At 39.2% G+C, this 23,068-nt stretch overlaps 1 protein-coding gene across 6 annotated transcripts in view; it reads right to left on the reverse strand.

Annotated features, from left to right (window-relative positions):
• The window catches only part of Ten-a (Teneurin-a transmembrane protein), an 884,426-nt gene that overhangs the window by 154,625 nt on the left and 706,733 nt on the right, over positions 1-23,068 (reverse strand). For all 6 annotated transcript variants that reach the window (XM_083119054.1, XM_083119053.1, XM_083119052.1 and 3 more), the window contains one exon: positions 28-213. In XM_083119054.1, coding sequence (XP_082975180.1) covers positions 28-213 — 186 coding nt within the window. The remainder of the gene's footprint in view (positions 1-27; positions 214-23,068) is intronic.

Genomic DNA, 23,068 nt, shown 5'->3' on the forward strand with positions numbered 1-23,068 from the left:
AGGAAGAGCATGTGTAGGTGTACTTACGCAGAGTGCAGTGCCTGCCGTTCCACCCCTGTGAGCAGACGCAGGTCCCGTTCTTGCACTGTCCATGCTCTCCGCAGCGGGGGTCGCAGGGGAGAAGGTCGCAGCGGTCGCCGGTCCAACCCGTCTCGCACTCGCAGCGGCCCTTGTCGCAGCGCCCGTGGGGGCCGCAGTCCAGGCTGCACAGCGCTGCAAGGAGAATTGCATACTTGTCAGGCACACGCTGGGAATATTACAATCATAACAAAGAGAGAGGTAAATGCACAAATGCAAAACAGAAATACACGACCACACACTCACATAGAGACATGGATACAATTTAAACTAAAACGGGTGCGTAGAATGGCCGCTATGCGGTGAAGACGAGACGAAATTTCACATTCTCCTCCAGTGCAAAGAAACAGCGGAGGCAAGACAAAAATATATTAGGGAAATAAATAAGGCTAACATTGAGAATATAACGACACCTGTTATTAGGAGGGAGCGATCGAGAGGGGAGAAAGCGCAAATAAGGAATGTGGGAACTTTCCTACACTATGTCTGGGCAAAGAGAGAAAAGAAGCTCAGTGGGGATAGCGAAAATGTATGCAAGGGGGCTACTAAATAAATAAATAAATATGAGAAAATTTAAGGATCACTCAGGTAAAAGTGCAAGTGTAATGAAAGACGGTGTTTGTGAACTCCCAAGCAGTGTGAATGTGGAAGTAGACTGAGAGGAGGAAGGGTGTAGGAAAATTGCTCTAAAAATGTTTTCATCCTTGTATGGTATGCACAGCTGTAAATGCTCATACTTGAAGAAAAATTCTATTCTATTCATAAACAAAACACATTAACTCTCTCTCTCTGTGCGTGTGTAAGGGTTTCCCAGATAGCGTAGTGGTAACGTCATCACTTTGTAATCAAGGTGTCCCGGGTTCGATACCCGATGGAGGCACATACTGGTTCGGATCCTATTTTCAACGGTAGGTCCACTTCCGATTAACCTTGTCTGTGCATAAAGTGGTTGGTTGATTGATTGATTTGGTTTATTTATGGTTCTTGACTAATCGCGAAGATGAGGATAAGTAATGATACGATGAAATTTATGAAGGAACTCACAATGAACACCCATGCCGGGATTCGAACCCGGAACCCATGGCGTCGTAGTGTGCTATGTAAACCAGTCCGCCACGGAGATTGGATGTGCATGAAATGAACTGAAAAAAACTCATCACGCGCGCGAGCGTGTGTGTGTGTGCAATCTGAATTAAGACGATCTCCGTGGTTAGTACAGCGTGTTACGACGCCAGAGGTCCCGGGATCGAATCCCGACCTGAGCGCACTTTCTTTAGTTCCTTCATAAATTTCATCATATCATCGCTCATCCTCATCGTCACGATTAGCCAAAAGTGGCATTAAATAGACGTTAAATAACAAAATTAAATTAAATCAACCAACCAGCCTGAACTAACGTAAAGTATTTTCAGTGTCGTACATTGTACCTTGTCATGAGGGACATTGATATGTCAGCATGGTTTTTGCCTTTTTGGTTAAAATACCAAAATTTTTAGTTCATTTATGATGTGGTGGTCAAAACGTCCAGGTCCACATTTATGATCACATAGGCTAATCGCAGTATATCTACAACTTAAAATGAGATCTGAACCAATGAACAATGCACCTCTACGAGAAATCAAACCTCGGGACACCTATACATAAGCAGATTCTCAAGACATACTGACTGTGCATTAATAGGGACATGGCGGGAATAACTCTGGGGAACAGACCGTCAGAAGAAATTTACAATAAAATATCATTCCCTCAAATAATACAGTACGAAACCTTTTTGGGGCCATTTCTGTAAAATTGTAGTGCAAGTATATTTTAATTTGGATATATTTCTTGAATGATAACACCATTAAGCCTTGTTTCCATGATAACCAAAAACTCAATATGGTGACCAAGGCAGAAATTTATTTTATTTTAAAACAAACTAAACGTTACGTTTAAACCATCTAACAACGTCTTCTTCAGACTCTGTACCAAATACAAATGAAATGAGGTACAAAACAGGAAGATATATATATATATATATATATACAAATATCACTCCCCTTCAGACACAAGATTATTAGAAAGTTATTTCTGGCCACCTGCTGGAACATCTGAAAGGAATGTCTGGAGGGGAGTGATTTTTGTGTATATATATAAATCTTCCTGTTTTGTACCTTATTTCATTTTTACTTGGTACAGAGTCTGAAGAAGATCTTGCTAGAAGGTTGAAACGTAACGTTTAGTTTATGTTTTAGTATAAAATAAATTTCTGCCTTGGTCAGCATATTGAGTTTTTGGTTATATTTGTTGCTTTTTCTCACTTTATGCGAAAGAAAAGATGCAAAATTGCCCTCATTCTCACTGGAAATGAGCAAATATCAAAATATCGAAGTGCTGGCCGGAAACATCAGCTACTGTGGAACATAAATCGTGTTACATAGTGTAATTATTACACTAATTAAAAATGATAAATGAAAAATAAAATTGCGTGATAATGACCGTTGAAGTGGTCATTGGGCAATGGTTGGGGGTGTTAAAATGTGGATCTAGTAAGAGCAACAATAATTACCTGAAATACTAAATTCATGTAAATGAATGTGTGAATAGTTGGGTGTGGGCGTTTCCATCATCAGGAAATATCTAGCTATGGACTTGCTTCGGTATCGAAGACACCCCCCACCCCAAGCATGTACCCAACGGAAAGGCTAATCGCTAGCTCACAGAGCATATTAACAAGTACCATACCCCTGAAATATGCAAAACATACCAAAGCAATTAAGAGATTTGAACAACCAGTTAATCTTGCCTTCCTCCCCGCCCTGATATTATTTCAAGGTAAAGTGCCGGTTACAATTTGCCATGAAGTGACATAGGAAGGGTTGGACGCATACTTGAGCGGTAGTCAGGCTGTTGTGACCAACACCACGATCTCCAGGTAAGAGGCCATATGAACTCCAGATAACTTTTTGCGGGACATTGACAGAACAATCCTATCCAAGATAATACATTCGTAAATCTAACCTGTGTTTCCTCGCGTGGTGCCACACAGATATATGTATATATAAATAGGCCTACTTTTTACCAAGGTAACCCTTAGATTGATTAAAAAGAGTACAGAGATGAAAGTTTAAAACCCGATGAAGTACGTTTTATAATTCGTATAAATTCTATACAATAACATACATTTTATTAAGAACACTAAGGTAATTACTCTCGATTCTTAACTATCAGAATCACAGCCAGGAAGCAGTCGCTAGGAACTTCAAGTATTGCTGAGTAAAGGTCTTACACCAATCTTAGTAGGACACCAGGTAACAAACAACTTTGAGGAAATAAAGAAGTGCATCGACCTGGTATTTACGACGGCAATCCTTGGAGGATAAATAGTGTGTATTCTAATAGAGGCGGATCAGATCAGAACAGGGCATATCAATAGGACACTACGAGAGAGAGAGGTCAGTATTCGCACAACAGTCTGTAGGACTGTTGGTTTGACACCAGGAAAAGTGGTGTTGTAACTCTCATCCTACACTTAGACGCTAGTAAGAACAAGCCTACGTTCTTCTACCATTCTTCTAAACATCATGCCGAGACAATCTTAGCGAGACCTAAAATCCAATATGTGTTCATTTGCCATTCTATGCTATTCAGGTACAACCTCTCGCATGAGGATTAATCGCCAAGCGAGGATGAATGATGAAAAGTTTTATCGCAACTCAAGGTACATCTAAAGTCCCCAGGTTAAGATCCCGGTGTTCCTAAGGGAACGATACGAATTATTGATATTGATATGTTTGATCTTGTACTGTGCTGACTAATATTAGAGCTGAATATTAAAAACAATAACTCAGTTCATATAGGCAAAACATATTTTAGAACTCTTATACATATCGTGACATAAAACATAAAAGAAAAGAAACTTATGCGGAGGGAAAATAAAAATAATGTCAGTTTTCAATTCTGGCCAGTGTTGATCCACTGATTCGTTTTATTTTCTTCGCTTTTGGTTAATCACGAAGAAATGGTGATAAGATGAAATGGCTGAAGGGACAATCACAAATATACAGGGACAAAACACAAAAGAGGATTATACTGAATATTAGTTCAGGCATCAGAGCCTAGTTAGTCCGTAAAATGCAGTCCAGAGTGTATTATGTGGGAAAGAGGTTGGAATTGGGTGTATTTACTAAGGGAAACCCTTTACGCTCCCATCTTTCGGCGAGGAAAACACTTAATACCCTTGATTTTTCCAGGTTTTTAATGTTTTTACAAAATAATTTGACTTTTCAATGATATTTTTTCTTCGAAGTTGAGCTTCAAGACTTTACAGGCTTCCAGGCCAGTGAGGACTCTGTGTTACTTCTGTATAAAAAATGCTTTTGTTGCAGAATTGGAAAATTACCAACATGGATTAACAGTACCAAATGTAGAACAGTGAAGCTTAAAATCAAGATTCGGAACAGCTTTCTTTAAAAGTACGAAACCAGGATGGGGAAAATACTTGAATTACTTTTGCAGAGGAGAGAGAAAAAAAAGAGAATCTTTTCCTGCGATTCGAGAGGGAAAAAAATATTCTGCATGCAAATGAGTGCACCGAAGTTTTCGTTCCAGGGACTCCGGTGGAAAAGGGCACGTCGAATATTTGGTCGACACGTCGCTCCGCTCGCATTCCTCCTCCTCCGGGCCGGAATCCTTCCCTCGACACGAAGAATCCCAATTTGGTTGGCGGGATCAGAGAGTTTGCTCACCCTCTGTCCTCCGGCTGACACGACCGGCAGCGCTTCAGCCAGGAATCTTAACGATGGGACCACTGCACTTCCTCCCCTGTCTGCAAAGTGGGCACGAAAAGGGTGAAGTGCATATTTACGCTGTTAAAAATTCGTTACTTAAAACTGAATGAATTCCAACCACTTTACGATAGCTTTGATACGATTTCGCTCAATAGTGAAAACTTCCATACTTATTTTTTAACTGGTATGCTAGATGTTTAACTCACGATCTGGCAATTGAAGGATCTGGGTTCGACTAGGGCGGGGCGTGGAGAAGCAGTTGAACGTCTCAATGCTAAGCCTTGTCTACAAAGAGAAAATAAACTATCCTTGGTAAGGGCTTTGAGGATGAGACAAGTGTGTGTGACGTATGTTCCCGCTTCGCAAGTCTTGAGTACTTTCTTTCTGAGGCAACGTCATATTATGTAACTTTCAGAAAAGTGATCGTTACAGTAACTAAAGTAAAATTTATATTTGTATACACAATACATGACTACGAACCGGACCAATCTTCCTGTTCATGTTTTTCTGCCTCAAAGTTAATACTTTATCAGCCTTTCGTCTACATTACACCATGCAATGAAAACACATATGGGGTGTGCAGGTAGGGGTTCCCGACATTGTCTAGATACCCTTTAGATTAGAGGCTGAGTGAACCCCAATTACTTTGTGCAGGGATAATATCTGGAAAGTTCCCACCTAAGATCTCTCACTCCGAAAATTGAACCTAGGTCTCCCGCGTAGCAGTCAGACGACTTACAGGCTTCACCGGCTCCCTCGCTAGAAAGCCTTCGTCAAGCATTTATCATGCACTAATGGCGTAACCGTAAGAGTTTAGGAGCATAAGTAACCCTAATACCTATTTCTTCTTTCCGATCTTTTTTGTCTTACGAATTGATGGTCCGTTTTTCACTGAACATACGGCCAACTTTGACATTTCAAGTTTTCTTTTTTAATTTCACTACTAAATCATTTATTTTTGTTTCATCACATAAAGAGAGCACTTCGTGGATTCCCCGAGGCTTGGCACAAATCCCATGCCATTAACTTTGCGCCTGGAGGTCATTTGAAACATTTTTTAAAAATTTAATAATTCACAGAAGCAACGTTCTGAGCGTAAAATAATGGTTTCACCGTGGCAGCAACCAGATGACTGACCATGAGATAATTCATGAACTCAAAATTTTGAATTATTGATTCTAAAAATCTTCATTTTATGCAATTCTTCAATTCTTCATTTAATATTTCATTTTAAAGTTAAACACCCGGTTTCCATTGTTCCCATTCAAAAAGGTAAAAGGTAAAGTTCCGCTTCGATATAGCACTGTGCCATGAAGGCATATTTATGGCATGTGGGGCTAGATCCCAAAAATACAACACACAGAAAAACATCCAATGAATTGTCACGAGCCGGAATAAAATGCTGTGTAATCCAAAACGCCAGCAGTCCCCGGGTGACGAGAGGTCGCCGGGAGAGTCTTGGTCGAGGGAGCGAAGTGCGAAGTGTGTTGCGAGTGATAGTGTTAAGTCGGTCTGTCTAAAAGGTTTGGGCGAAGCCACTGAGAACACCTTCGATGGACCGATACGTAACACGTCGTTCCTTCAGATGGTCCTCGGCTGAGTCACGATGCGGCACTGTATCGGTATAGATTACACAGCATTTTATTCCCGCTCGTGACAGAATAATTATCTTCCTGACAAACTTAGAGAAACTCGAATCTTCTTCACAATCTTGACAGGGCGTAAAGATGCGTGTGCCCACCTCATGTTACAGTGGGTGTCCTTACAAACATTGGCAACATAGAAGGGACATGTTGTGGCTACACGCTTCTTCACGTCTCGTCAAGATTGTGAAGAAGATAAGGTACGAATCAAGTTAGTCCGGAACTTTAATTTAATAATTCAATGCAAGGTGCTCATTGAACTTTTAATACCAATTTATAAATAAATAAGCTAAACAGGACTGGTTCTGCAATTGAGAACAGGGTCTGATAAACTGTATTCCCCAAGGGAATCGAACAATGTTCTCCTTGATTACAAGGCTCTAGCGTTAACCAATCTGCTATCTGAGAGTCCGAAGTTTTACTGACAGAATATATAACGTTGTTTTTGCTTCAATCTAACTGCCTAATATCCAACCGCCAGGCATTTTAAAAAATGCGGGTTTTGATGCTTAAGTGCGTGTGTGCATATATTAGTAGATTCCTATTGATATATTTACAATTTTCTTTTAAGTGGCTAATAAAATCGCTCTGCAGTCGTAGACATTCTTTCAATGTTAAAGAAATTTAAGGAAAAAGTCTCCCGGTGGAGAGACATAGTGGTTGGGATCCTATTTTGAACTTAGATCCAGTCCAGTGCCGATTAGCCTTTCTGTCCATAAAGTGGACTTTAAGATTCAAATCAAATTTTCTTTATTGAAGGGCGAGGTTCAGCCTATGGCAACAACTCAACAAAAACAACTCAAGGGGAACGCACTGTTAAAAGAGCAAAATATATGAACAAAAAGCTTATTACTTTTCTAATTTCAAGTAATACGTACAATTACAATAGGACAATCGAACAAAACCAGATACTTAAAAAAAGAGAAAATGCTGCCTGTGCCACGCAAGGAAATGAGAAATAACTGAAAAATAAGATTACTATAAGAATAAGAATGAAATAATATAAAGTGAAGATGGTGGTTAGTGCTTTTAAAGTGCTACGAGAGAACTAGAAGCATAAATGGGAATTAGTTAATAACGCAGCAACAGAAAGGAATCGCAAATTACAAAAAATAATCAAATCGCTTACTTAAGATACATGAGATACGTATGTTACATAAATCGTTATCAACGAATATGGTCCGAAAGATTCTAATGGCATATGATGACTGTTATAATACAAACATTAAAGATTTCATATTCGAGTAATGGCGTTGACTTACAAAAATAGATGACATTTAGACTAACAAGCTTACTCTCTTTCTTTCTCTCAAATTCACTCACCCTGCCATATGTATGAGAAACAAAAAAGGATGTACCCAATATTAACCGCTATGTAGTCCGGCAGTTTTGCAGGCCAACGTGACTCGCGCCTGGACCCATAGCCAGTGTAACCCTATGTGCAGCTAGTGTTGTGTCCTGTCCATATGTTTTCTGATTGCCTTTTGATTGACTTCATCTTATCAATTTTCATCCTTACTTTCGCGATCAGCCAAAAATTGCAGAAATGTGAAGTAAAATAAACCAAACAATCAGTGAGAACCAAGAAAAGAAACTAATAAGAACACTCGTGCAACTTTTAAAATATACACGTCACAAGCATCTAAGTTGCATTGGTTACATGATTTCTAATTTGTCTGAACCAATAAATGTAGATAAAAATTAGCGAGATTCTTAAAATAATTTCTCTCTAAAAATGAACTCCGTAGACCAAAGCCTGACTTCTAAGGATTTAATATTTAAAAAAATGATAGTGTATACGTATACTGTGGACTGGCAAAAACATGTTCCCTTCCATTGAGGTATTTCTGGTGAGAAAAGAAGATCTTGTCCTCCAAATATCGACGCCTATGTGGTCGGTTTAATAAAAAAAAGGTGTATCTATTCGAGGAGAGTTGACATGAAGCACCGCTTCTTGTTTCAATGTATACGTACGAAGGACGGGCTGAGTCTGATTTTATTTGGGATGTTGCCCAGTTATCACTGAATGAAAGACGCACGTTACTATTGCATTACAATTCAAAATGAACTTAAAGAACAAATATATTATTTAAAGTGAAAATAAGAGGAAATGCGTTATGGCTCTGAATAACTTTGACATGACTGAATAAAAAAGAACGTCCAATCAAAGTATTATTCAAGATTACCATTCCTTAAACACTTTTTTCCCGTTCCGTCTCTCAAGATGCATATTGATGTCGCAGTCATTGAATTGATTTCCGCTTCATTCTCTCTCTCTCTCTCTCTTTTTCTCTCTGTTCCCTTTGACGCGCCGTCAGTCAATCTCCCCCTTCCTCTCCCAAGATTTCTAGTTTTCCCCTTCGCCACTTTGATGTTGTTGTCGAGACTAGGTTCTCTTTGTTAAACTTCATTTTCCCGGCCCGATTTATCTTTCGCGTCCTCGTTTTCCGTGAGACCAAGTTTTTCTTTTTTCCCCTCCCCGCCCCTCTTCTGAAAGGTCGCTTTTAAGATCTTGTTCTCCCCCTTCCTCCCCCGCCTTCGCGGCCCCTCATCTCTCGATCTCCACTTTTTCACCCCCTCCCGCCCCGTTCCACCTTCTTTGTTGCATTTCCGGAATTCTGTACAGATGAGGATTCGTTCTTCTCCCACCCTGTTCTGGTGGAGCTAGTCTTGCTTGTAAGCTGAGATGAAGGTCCAGCAACACAAGCTGTTGGGATGCTGGGATTGGAATCGGGACCAGCAAAGCAGAGGGCTTCTGAGAGACGATATTGCTGAGGATGTGCGCTCAGTTTCCAAAGGTACAGACGGAGAAAAACAATTTCCGGGCAGTGTAATTTCCTTTTAGACATTGTTTTAGTAACCTTGAAGAATACAGGAAAGTGTCCATAAGTCCTCTTGGTGGAAAGGCTAGATTCGCGAATACTTAATCCCACATATACATATTTTCTCACTCAATATACGAAGTACATTAATTCATCATATAAATTTTCCATTATAGTTTCACATAATATTCAAATATGTTCATTACAAGACTGACTTCTTTCAAATTACTTATTTTTCGTGGTGCCATGTACCACGCCGAGTACGTGTTATATCCGCGTACGTGAACTAAAATATTAGATGGATTCCAAATGCAGCGTTTAAGTTCACTAATCACCGAATTTAATCTCCCAAATTTCTTTAAATCAAGCATTTCTTCCGTGACTTGTTCGTTGCGGATTTAGGAGCAAAAAACTGACATTTTACGATATTTCCAGTCCAGTATCATGGGGAGATTTATGGAATTTTTACTGTTTATTGCACATGAACAAGCGATGTTCAGGAATTTTTTAAAATTTATAAATGGCAGCGTTCTTGAAAGTTAAGAATGGCAATAAAAATGTTAATACAGAAAATAGTAATGGACGTGGAAAATGTCACAAAATGCTGCTATTTCCAATCAAACTGTAGTTGATGAAGGGATGTTAAAATATATATATATATATATAATACAATACTTTAGCTATTCTATTAATTTTGATGCAATAACGTTTATTTATGGGGAAAATATGAAAGAATCAGTCAATACGCAGCTGAAGATAACGAAATAACCAACCCACAAAACAATAGAAACCACAGTTAAAGGTAGGGTGAAGACTGCAGAATAGTTGTAGATGAAAATAATACTGAAAACTGAAATGCTTGAATAGAAGGGCAAGAGCAAACTAAAAACATTATATACAAAAAAAGAAATGGTACAGAAATCGGTAAAAGAAAGAAGATAGAATGGCTTGACAGTAAATTCAAAGAAATTCAAGTATACAATAGGAAAAATGAAACTAGCAAATTGTATAAACAAACGAAATTCTTTAATAAGGAAAAACTCCTGAGATTTTACTATGTATAAACAGGAAACAATTAATTTCAGAGAAGGTAGTACTAGAAAGTTGGAAGCAATATTTAAACGACATATGAAATGATTTGAAAACGTTAAAAACAATCCACCTTGTTGTCTTCGCCGGGGATAGATTCAGTGTTTTGCCCCTAGATCAGTGTGGCAATGCCACCCTCCTTCTGTGAATATTTTGTTCATTGATGCGCATGTGAATTCCTAAAGAATTGTGCCCGTGGTTGATTTAAATTATAATGTATCTAATTTACACCACTAGGTTAACCGTAACTGGTAGGTATGAAATTAGCAAGTAGTGTTCTTTCTAGCTCTCGTTAAAGTTTTCTTAGTAGAAAGAAAAAAATATACTGACCTTTCTTTTTTATTAGAATTAGTGGTATGAAAATAGAGTTCAGTTTTCGTCAGGAGAATTAAGTCCAAAGAAGGAAGGTGGGGTGGGGCCTGATCAAGGGTGGAGACTAGCCCATCCTGGAATAGGTTTTAGTTCACCTTCCAGTCCACCCAGATAAGCTACGTGGGACATTTAGAGTAGAGAAAGAATCACAATCACAGAGAGGGATAAAGGGGAGAGAGAGAGAGAGAAAAGGAAATTAAAGAGAGAAAAAGAAAGCTTGATGTGTAAAAAGAGCTAGAAATAGATAGATGAAGAATTTGAGAAAGAAAGATACATAGTGAAATGAAGAAATGAAGAGAATTAGGAAGAAAAATACGCAGAGAAATTATGAAAAGGAAGAAAGATATAATAATAGAGAAATGGAGAAATAAAAATATAGACAGAAATGTTGAAAAGAAGTGTAAGGAAGAGAGACAGAGAAGGAAATGGAGGAAGAGAGATAGCTAAGGTTTATTGATTGATGTGCCTCATTTTACTTCGCTTCTTGTGCCACTTGTGGCTAATTTGCGAAGATGGGGATGAGTGATATGATGACTAGAGAACGGAACTTTATGTGCTAAAAAACTCAGAAATATTTATTTTTTATGTGTCATAAATGTTGAAAATATGTGATAAAAACAGGAAAATATGTGACAAGAATAAAAAAATTGGTAACAAAAACAAAATATTACATGCCTTTCAAACACCTGAAATCAGATTCTAAATGTTTACCTTGTAACGGTATATTTTGTGCTTTTAAGCTGATTCTCAGCAACATACACAATATACACTACCATACATTTTTGAATCCTTGTCCCGAGGTTCAAAACTTGCAGTACCTGAAGTTCTGTGGATGCTAGTTTGGGCAATAGACACGTACCTCTTCAAATTACAACTTAACGCCCATTTCCTTTTAGATATATATAGGTTTATTCATATTATATTTACAGAAGTTAATTCTTGGCCGTTATTCACAACATTACATTCCGGTGTACCCTGTCCCCCCTTCCCGAAGAGAGTGTGTAGACTCGCGTAGCCACTGGCTCCACGAGTAAAAAAAATATAACCCTCAGTACCAAAAAAGGTGGCTGAAGGTATGTGTGTTGTGTACCCGGTTTCCCACATGAAATAAGCTATTGGAATCATGTAAAAAGAGCAAGTGTGTGTATTAAAAGAAAGAAAGTTAACATCCGCCTATTCATATTATCAAGAAAAGTCTTCGTTTCGCCCCATAGAGAAGAGACACCTCTTTACCTCGCCGTGTTGCACCAAAACATCTGAGGCCGACTGCTGCCTTCCCTTCCTTTTATAGGCCCCGCTAATGACCTAAACCGTTACTGGAAACTTACCGCTCCCCCAACGGCCAAGAACTCAAACGTACAGGACATAGACATAGGCATACACAATTTATAACATAAAAAAGGATCCAGTAATGATCGCATCATTACAACCTCTTACAGAGCTATTTCTTGGAAGAGTTGCAGTGGATCACCATAGTTTTTTCCAAATTCTCCATTGTAAATCTGTGACGATTATCTATAAAAAGCATCTTATATTGTGAGAAAGATCGCTCTACGTCATAAGAAACAATTCTTTCATATTTGAAGCACGAAATGTCACTAACGCTGAAGTTTTCCAAAGCTTCTCCCTCTACTTCACCTTCCAAAACATGTGCAATTTGGCACAAATTTTGAAAACCTTGGTTTTTCCCAAAAATGTCTGTACATTTAGACATTAGCACTTGTGCGTTATAACCAGTGAGTTCTATCAGTTTCGTTTCTACTATACGGACTTCATCCACGGAAGCTGCCAAAGTGTTCGCGGACGATTCAAGCTTTCGTATGGAATTAGAGAAAAAGGACAGGTTTGTTGAGACTTTTAAGGAGGGATCCTTCAACAGTTCTTGCAGAATTTTTATAGACGATGCGATGCGTCTTCTTTGTCGAGATCATTTACAACAGATACAAATTCTTCAAAGTTCTGGGCATAATATAGAGCTGCATCCATCCAAGTGCCCCATTGCGTAACTACATGTGTAGGGGGAAGGGAAACCTCAGGACATTTTTGTTTAAAAATGTATTTTCTTCTAGGCGACTTGATAAAAACTTTCTTCCTATTTGAAACCAGTTTATCGACATTGGGAAAAAGAGCTCTTATCTTTTATATCCTATGCAACGCATGAGCCACACATGTAACGTGCACCATTTTGGGGTAGCTAACGGCAAGACCTACTGCAGCTCTTTTCATGTAAGCTGCAGCATCTGTCACGAGGAGAAGAACATTGTCAAATTTTATGCCTTCCGCCGCAATAGCTGCATTGCTTCATTAAAAAGCCTTGCTATCGTTACATGTGTAGCACCAGCTACACACTAGAAAATAATTTTTCGCTGAGAAAGTTTCGTCATTATTTAGCACTCCCACAATCACATTTCCACTTTTCTACCGGTGGAGTCTGTAGTTTCGTCAATACATGCCCAAATATTTTGATGCGCACATTGGGAGCGAATATGTTGCAAGGTTTGCTCGTAACACCTGTGCAGATACGTTTTTCGCAACGTCGATTCGTCAGGCGGTTTGAAGTTTGTATATTTCGTAAGAAAGTTTCGCAAATCAGGGTTCTTTAATTTGAATCTGCGGACACAAGAGATCTGCCAAGTCCATTGAAAACGCGGACAATTTTGACGGTTCCCCAGAAGTAGATGGAGTTTGTTGCCCGATAAGTGCCTGTCTGCCGATGAAACGTGAAGAAGCAACAACATGCTTGTTGCTACCTAAATGCTGCGTATTTTTCGAAAGTTGGTCAACTGCGATGGATTTACCACACGGTTGACAAAATAACACTTTGCCATCAGTTGAAAACACATCCTTATATTCTTTACAGATCTGTTGCAAACGAGATGAAACACTTGCCTTAACTTCTGGCATATCGCACGAGAAAACGCACACTGCTGCACAAACACCGAATCAGAACTTGATAAAAACAGAAACCCTCTCGAAGCTCTGCATTACGTTGTACGCTTGCCTCATCTGCTGGGTAATATTTTCCCCCAATAGAATCGTAGGCGAGCGCCAGAAGTCCTCCAGCGAGCGTGTTCAAAGACAAAACAAACCTAGCACTCTCGATATGAAAGAGGTGCGGAGAATAAAATTTTTTCCTTCGAGGATTTCGAGGTAGCTGAAGTCAATGAGCGATTTTATGTATTTAAAATGAAAATTCGCAAAATGTGTATTTACATACGGAAAACTGTAAAATATGTGTTTTTATGTAAAATAAAATTTGCTGTGTTGACATAAGGCTATGATCATAATTTTGGCAAAAACGTTTTCTTATCGCAGAAAAAAGTCATTTATTTACCTAAAGTTCCGTTCCCTAATGATGACACTGATGAATGGACACTCACAAACATCCATGCCCAGGCCTGGATTCGAACCCGGGACCTCTGGCATCGTAGTGCGATGTACTAACCACTCAGCCACGGGGGCCGGTGTGAGCTTATCACAAGAATTACATATTATACAGATCAGCATAGAGAGTTGGGTTGGTGTTTTAAGTCCACTTTATGCACAGTAATGCTAATCGGGACTGGACCTACAGTTTTAAGTGGATCCGAACCACTATGTGCCTCCACCGGGTATCGAACCCAGGACCCCTTGATTACAAGGCGACGACGCTATCACTGCGGAGCATAGGGTGTGTTAAAAGAGAAATGCAGAAACTAAAATTTCTTTAAAATAGGAGTGATTTTTATTTATTAATGGGGACAAAGAGTGGGATCTTGCATATGCTGTGGAGTTTTATGTTCGTGTTTTTCTGTTTGTAACAATAGTGTATTTTGTAAAAAAAAAAATCAAAGTGTAATGAAGATATTGAAATATACGAGTATATTTTTTTCTTTAACGCTCTACAACGTGTTTACATAGAGCAAATCATTTTGAAACGAAAAAAAGATAAACATTTCTAAATGTTTATTATGAAGGCCGTGCATGTACTTGTTAGCATAACATACACAAAACCCTTTGATTTGCTGAAATTGCAATAATCACATTGGCTCGGAGCCTTTTTTGAACAACGATTGTGAAAAGCATAAAAATTGAACTAGATGCCTGGAACAATACAATTATGACTTAAATACAAACATCAACCTTCCATGACTATGGGGTCGTTTGAGTGTCGAGCTTAATGCAAACAAACAAGAGTAAATGCTCCTGACAAGTTGAAGAGTTAGAAAAGAGGAAACAGCGGATGGTAGTGAACTGGTATCCTGAATCTCGAACGGCGTGAGGAAAGGGGAAGGCCGAGGTTAACAAATACAATAATGCATTTATTATTTTTTAATCTGAATAAATAACGTTAGGTTAACAGGTTTTAACATATTACGTTCAAATGGAACATCGGTTTGTGGAAAACGTTTAAAAATAAGAAACCATAAAAACAATGACTTGGATTAAAGTCGAAGGAGATTCAGCTATTGTTGGTTTACGATAACAATAAAAGTACCGAGGTATAAATGAGAAGCGATAATGATAATATAATAATATTTGATTTGATTTGTTTTATTTTACTTTGCTTTTCGGTCACTTTTGGCTAATCGCTAATAAGAACGAAAAGTGATAAAATGAAATTAATGAAAAGACGGCTACAGCTGGATTGCGCACACTTTCCCGGTTTTATCAGTGGTATCTGATAAGCCGTTGACAAGCTGTCACAATATTCAGGATTGCCCAGAAAAGAATGAGGCGATGTTGTCAGATGTAAAATGTTCTCAAGCCGTTCTCACTTCTGTTGTGTTTGTTTGTGTGTGAGTGTGTGCTGGAAGACTAGCATTAAAAAGGCATAGAGGATGAACCTGATTGGTGGACTAGAATGTAATGGTCGGTGTTTCTCCGTATGTATACCGAAGGTCACGAGCTTCGATTGACAGAAGTGTTTGTTGTGCAGTCATTAACCTAACCTAACCTAACTTTTGAGTTTGAGTAAATTGGTATGAAAATTGTATCTTGAAAACATCAATAGTGACTTACTGTATTATGTAAATTGGTATGAAAATTTTATCTTGATTTGCTACATTTACTGGTCAAATTATATTTTTTATTTAATCCTTAAGAGATTTACTATTTTATTTCTAATTTCTCTCTCTCTTCTTGTCTAAAGAGAAAAACAGTTTCGCGCACACACTTTAAAGTTATCAAAGTGGCAACGTTGGATAAAAATCTGTGCGCAAAACAGGTCAGTGAAATTTGTGCGCAATTCCGGATCTAAAGTGTGCGCAATTCGGTTGCGGCGGGAAAGACAATTACGAGCACACATGGACAGGTCCCACAGAGGATGTTCTCGGTCTTGACGTCAGAGTCTCGTTAGTCTGCAAAACGCAGTCCAGGATGTAGTGCGTGGAAGAGAGGTTGAAATTTGAAGGCAACAACATTTCAAATACAATTTGAAATATAGTGTAGATGCTTAGGGATGCTGGTGCAGGACACTCTGCTTTCTGGTGCATATTACATCTAGTTGCCTCCGTCACCTGCCTGGATAGGAGGTGATAGTATAAGGAGAGGGCACTAGTTGTCTTATATAAGCTGAGGATGCCGCTTCTCTTTTAAGTTTGATTGTTATACAGTAAGTGCAGGGAATCGGACGAAAAGAGATAGATCAGTCAGTGCCACCACTAAAATGCAGATGGTAAGTGTTCTCCTATCATTCGAGCACCTGCTTCCCTCCTCTTCTTTTGCCTTCTTATTAAAAGACGCAAAAATAGCGCCTCCTTTTCCTAATTGTATCTGTAAAGAATGCTTTCATACTGCAATGGTTGACAAGGCGTTTTGAGTTGTGTAGGCTCGAATTCGTTGCTACCAACGCTTTCGTAGTTCTTCTTTCAACACCACCTCACTACATTGACTTCATTTGCCTCTTTTAACACCCGGCAGGCAGTTTGTCCTGAACGGACAGGCTCATTGAAGTCTAGAATGAGCGTCACTCATTGGCCATTACGTCTAGCCCAATCCTCAACACCGCCAAACTGCTAAGAGAAAACATGGTTTCCATGCATTTAGGAAATACAACTTCCCTGACTATGCCAGGTTTTCAAGACCATTCCAAAATACATTTCCAGGCTATTGTGTGGTGCATCAACATGCTACTAATCAAGCTTTAGATAATTATCTGAATTTGGTATTCACGAGAATGAAATTTATTCAACATTATTCAGAATAAACATAAACTAAGAAAAACTGGTTCAAGAAAATGATTCAAGGAATAAATGAACTGATTTTCATTCTCAAATTGTAACTTTTCCATGACTTTGCCAAAATTCCCTAAGTCTGTGGAAATCTCGGAACAGCATGAGGTGAGAATCTGAAATGAACACTGCGAAAAATTAAAGTAGAACTGCGCTAGTTTTTTTTTCGCAAAGTGGGCAAAATATGGCCCCTCCTCTGGCTACGCTGCGGAGTATATGCGATTTGGCCGTTCTGGTGTGCACGAGCGTGTATTTTGAAAGCGACCCCTTAAGCCCGCCGGAGGATAAAGTTCGGTGGAATTACGGTGTTTCTCATCCGGAGGAAGGTCCCCTCTTCCCCTCCACCGGCAGATCTTGCGCTTCCCGTCCTGTAATCTTGGGAGGCTATTATTACCCGGGATTCAATTGCGCGCTTTATCTTTCAACCCTTCCTGCCTTTCCAATCCGGAGGAGAAGAAACACTTAGGGCCCTCTAATGGACGCCTATACGTGCTCATTTTACTTTATTGCATTAGTTCATGTGGCAAATATTACAATACCTACTTCGGGCATTGAAAGCCGGCGGAGCTCGTAAACTGCCTGCTGGGAAGTGTTTCCAACCGATGCTGCGGAAAAAACTCCAGGTAAGTGAGGAAATATCAAACGGCCAATTTTCGTTACAGCAAACTCTTAAAGGAAGTAGGACCATACATGTGGACACCCTCATGTTAAAGTTGCTTAAATGGCAACATGGAAGAGACATGAGGTGGCCACATACCTCTTTAAGAAGATGAAATCCGACTTCCTTTATGTTTGTCAGAAACTATAAAAAGGTTTTCACTGCAATATATTTGAGTTATTATTGCTTCTTGTGCGCTTTCCGCTGCGATTTGGTCGAAGCAGTGTTGACTTTAGGTCGTAGGTCCCTCGCAAATACCGTTAGTGTTTAAAAAATATATTGTTTAGCCGTTATATGTACACAAGAAAATAAAACGCCTTAATTAACATAATTTAGTACATAAAGCAAACGTTTAAATGCATAATCCACAGTGTGTCTACAAAGTTTATAGACTGGCTTAATAAAAAGCGTAAATATGTTAGACTTGCCATAAGCCTTGGTTATTCGTCGATGTACATCCTTCCTAAGTCCACACACTTAGTAACATTGCTGTACAATTGCTGAATGTCCCTGTGGATTTCTTATTTTGGAATTGTGTTTAGGTGCCTCGTCCAGCTTCTTCAATTTCCAAAATGGTGTCAAAACGTTGGCCCTTCAGGTGAGATTTTAATTTGGAGAATAAAAATTAGTCAGCCAGTGCCAAGTCTAGCGAATAAAGCGGGTGGTTTAACACAATCGCTTGTTTCCGTGCCAAAAACTGTTGGACAATAATTGCCTTGTGGCTTGGCGCATTGCCGTTCTGTAGGAACCAAGCACCGGATTCAACCAGCTCTGGTCTCACTCGTCGTAATCTCTTTAGCAAGCGCTCTAAAATGGATCTATACACAGCTGCAATCATCAATCATCATCAGCAATCATCCTCAGTGACTGTGCCTGGTTTTCATTAAGTTTTTGTCGAACTTGTTTTTCAACATTACCGCCAGTTCGACTGGTGGAGGGACGACCCTCACTGGGATCATCCGCCACATCTTCCTGACCATCACGGAATCGACGATGGGAAACGAAAACATTGGAATGAGAAAATACTTCATTGCCGTAAGCAGTTTTCAGCATTTCTACAGTTTCTGAAGGGGTTTCACCGAGTTTTACACAAAACTTAATCGCCACTCTCTGTTCTGTTTACAAATGCATGACGAGGGTACAAAGCACTACACTTGTTTAAATGCTGTAACTCACTCAATATTGCAACGAATCAGGCACCAATTTCACTACACACTTTCTACATATGACACTACGTGATACATGCATCAAATGTCACATTGCAGCATTTATCTTGTTACAATGTTGCCAGTCTAAAAACTTAGTAGACACATTGTATATATAAATATGCATTAAAATGCATCTGATGTTTATAAATACTATTTATAATGTATTAATCAGCACGTTAAAAAGTATCAAATATTTCAGAAATGTTCAAAATAAGATTTTATGTTTTGGAATGTATCATATATATTGCATAGCGTATTCAATGTTTGTAGTTTTGAACTTTCTGTTGGAGAGAACTTAACAAAAAAATTAATATTAATCAGTTTTAACAAGATTAACAGAAAATTGAACGTAAAGTAAACCAATCATATGTGAACTAATGATGCAATGAAATCAATATGTGTAACAAAATGCATTAAATTTCGATTCAAGCATGGAAAAGCATTTCGCTTGATCATTCTTGCAAATTCATTTAAAAAAGTGCATCGAACCAGAAGTTTAGATCAAAGACGAACCAAAAAAAACAATTACGGGCACTGATGTATAAATTTGAAGTAAATAAATTAAATGTGATGCATTTTCTCTTATGCATGTATTCTTCCCAGATCAAAACAGGGTACAAGGTACAGTATGTACTTCTCATTTGTGGCAAGCGTACCATGTAATATATTGCTATTGGTTTCTTCTTAATATATTTAATTGCTTTGTAATCAAGAGGTCACGGGTTCGATACCAGGTGAAGGTACATAGTGGTTGGGATCCCACTGTAGGTCTGGTCCTGATTAGTTTTTTATGCATAAAATGAACACAAAATCAATCAATCAATCTTAATATGTTTAACGGGCATTATTTGTCCAGGCCCTTTCACTAGCAGAAGTGTAATCTCTCATGTCCTACATAGAGGCCATGGTTTCCATATGGCAAATTTCACTTCACTTTAAATCCACTGGTAGCTCACACGGCCTTAAAGAAGAACAGTGCGCGTACACCTGGCCCACAAGAGTAGGTTAGGCGTGTACAATCAACGGCAAAGATAACGGACAAATCGGCCATTGCTATTGTCATTAGTTTTAAATTTAGATCCTGTATTGTTGTAACGAATGGAATTCTGCTGATCTGAAGCGGATGTTGTACTCTGCTTATTGGAGTTTTTATTTCAATTCCTAATTATCACATTGTGGAAAACAGACTGAAATAAAATGGTGATGAACAATTTGACTACTGTTAAATTTGCCGTTGGGTGTACCACCTGTAGTGGTAAGCTTTCTAAACACTTTTCTACCTATGTAGATTAATTACAAGGAAAAGGGTGGATGCTGACTGGATGAAAATTATGAAGGGGTACTAGCAGAGAAACACGCTCCAGTCGGGATTCGAACCCGTACTTTCGAGAGTCGATCACTAAATGAACTCTATTTCCCAGGAGGATACTTTTACGTGTAACAGTACACGAACAAAGACCGTTTCCATTATCAGTTCATTTTTACCGAAGAAAAAAACCCTGCATAATTTGTCTCCCCACACTGCCTTGCGGCACATACGCGTGGCTTCCTTCAGTAACTAGACGAGCCCCATTAGTAAACAAAGTGACACGTACAAATTACTGACACCTGAAGCTAACAACCATGTTAACACTGATAGCCGTGAGTCATTACACACATAACCGTCTGATTTATGTCCCTTTCGGTAACATGAGATTTTTGCTCCGGTTGGTAACATTGCGCCGTGATAGAGATCTGGCGAGATACAAGAGTCCGAGGGGAAAAATAGAGCCGGCGGTTCCGTGCCATTCGGTCGTTTCCTGCCACGATGCCGCTTCCATCTGCGGCGACACCTTCCCACACACATTCGGATTTTAAATATATTCCACGCGCACCAGAACCGTGTGATTTATTTAGGGCTCGCCTCCCACTCGTAACGGAAAAAGTGTTGGGGGCCATTTTTTTTCCAGCTTCGAAATATCATATCGGAGCTGACAATCACGTTCGAGGATAATCAGCATCTAGTAAAAATGGACGATGCTGCAGGATGGTAATAATGACGCACACACTATCAGACCCAATGAGCACGCAAGCGCGCGCGCACACACACACACAAATTGATTTTTGGAGGCGTTCCGTAATAATTTCAAGATGTAAAAATGATAAATAATGTGGCTGGAGAAATATATATTAACGTGCTAAACTGAAGCAGTTGAAAAAGGTTTACACATGTAAAAGGATACCAAGATACAAGAGAAAGTACTATTCTCAAGTGAATGGTTTATTTAAATTCGTATTTCTGCCATTCTTTGTCTAATCGCGATTAGACTGATTAAGAGGCAGACGAAGAACATCCATGCCCAGGCCAGGATTCGAACCCGGAACCCCTAGCGTCCAGTGCAATGTGCTAACCACTGCGCCACGGAGGTTGACATTACTAGGCTGTACTCCACCAGGAAAGGGAGGGAAAGCGGACGTGCAAAGATACATCCCCAGTTGTTTGGGCAACAATGTGTTGGGAGCTGTGGGCACCAGAGAAGACAAACCAAGGAAATATAATATACAAAATATAATATAATATAATATAAATATAATAATGTATATATATATACATACACACACACACACACACACACACACACACACACACACACACACACACACACATTGTGTGGATAAAACGGAAGCAAATTGGCACTTCCGGTCACCATGATATCTCTGTCCGAAACAATCCAAGTCCTGGCACGAATGCTTGACAATTACAAACATATTCGTGTAGCAGTAATTGCCAGTTGGGCTCAGAAAGTTTCTTTGTTATATTTTATGAAAGCTAGATCGATTATCAAGTATTATATTAACGTAATTTCCTGCCTTCCCTGTTTCATTGGGACGATGGCACGAGAGGATTTGTAGATATTGGCCTAACTAGGTATATACGTATACATTTCATGTAAAATCCACACGCTCCATGAAAATGAATGACTGTTAAATTCCCCCTTCTCCCACGCCCAATGACCAAAAATTGACCTAAAAAAGACAATCAAACTTTGGATATCTGAAAAGATGCTACAAAGTGTAAGTCAGCTTTCAGAACGAAGTGACCCGTGACAGTGTACAAGTGACACGGTGGTTCATGAAAATAACTTCTCACTTCTGTCCCGAAAGCTAGCTAGCTTGCTTACTTACCGTCAAAACCTCAAAACTTTTCAATACACAATTTTTGGGCCTGGTACTTAAAGGGTGTCGGGTTTGTTTTCCTTTTAGAACACATTTCAGTGCTTGAGAGCGTACTTTCAACTATAGGTCAACGATACGTAAAGTGAACAAAATTATGACAAACTTTCTGGAAGACACCGCGCCCACTTGAAGTGGTCAAAGGTTCGAATCTCGTTGGGAGCACATTTCTGGGACTCGGATCCTACTTTCAACTGTAGATATAGTTCACTGACAACGGCAGACAGGGAAAGAGCGGTGCTTCGGTTCAACGATGATAACTAAATGCATTTTTAGTCAAAAATATCTCTCCCTCTACAAAATATTCTCCTCCTCTCCAGCTGCAAGTCAGATCCGAACCACTACGAGTTTCTTTTGAGTTTTTAAAGTCAATTTTATGCACAGAAGGGCTAATCGGGACTGGACGTACAGTACAAATTAAGGCCCAAACCACCATGTCTCTCCATCGGGTATTGAACCAGGACGACGTTACTACTATCTCCAACGAGAAGGCACCGAAACACCATTATGAAATGTGTTCCCTACGTGAATGAAATATAATTAACGTTCGGTATTATTTTAAAGGAAATGTTGGCTTGAAAGTGGACAAAACTTCCGACTACCCCCTTGGGGCAACGCATTACATACTACTGCATGGGACCACTTTCGCTCGAGCGTATACAATCTAATTGTATAATTTTAATGTGACAATAATAGTAGACTAAAAGATTCGCCCTGGTAGCTTCAGCCCATAATCATCTATTTCATTTTCATGTATCCCTGTATTGATAAGATCTAAACTACATTTTAACATGGAGATTATGACTATGTTCACTTGTTTCAATTTGACTGCGTCTTTCACTTCACAATCCATATTGTGAGGCCCACTAGCACAGACAAATTACGGTTATACGTGTACTACTCGCTTAGAGCGTATATCGCTCGTTTTGCCTGTTCGAATGTTAATCACTCGAGTAATGGAAGCTCTCAATTCCATACGCTATCTAGCGTCGTCCGTGCGAAGT

The sequence above is a fragment of the Lepisma saccharinum genome, chromosome 3, assembly GCF_977018435.1.
Source record: "Lepisma saccharinum chromosome 3, izLepSacc3.1, whole genome shotgun sequence".
In the NCBI taxonomy this organism is placed as follows: domain Eukaryota; kingdom Metazoa; phylum Arthropoda; class Insecta; order Zygentoma; family Lepismatidae; genus Lepisma; species Lepisma saccharinum.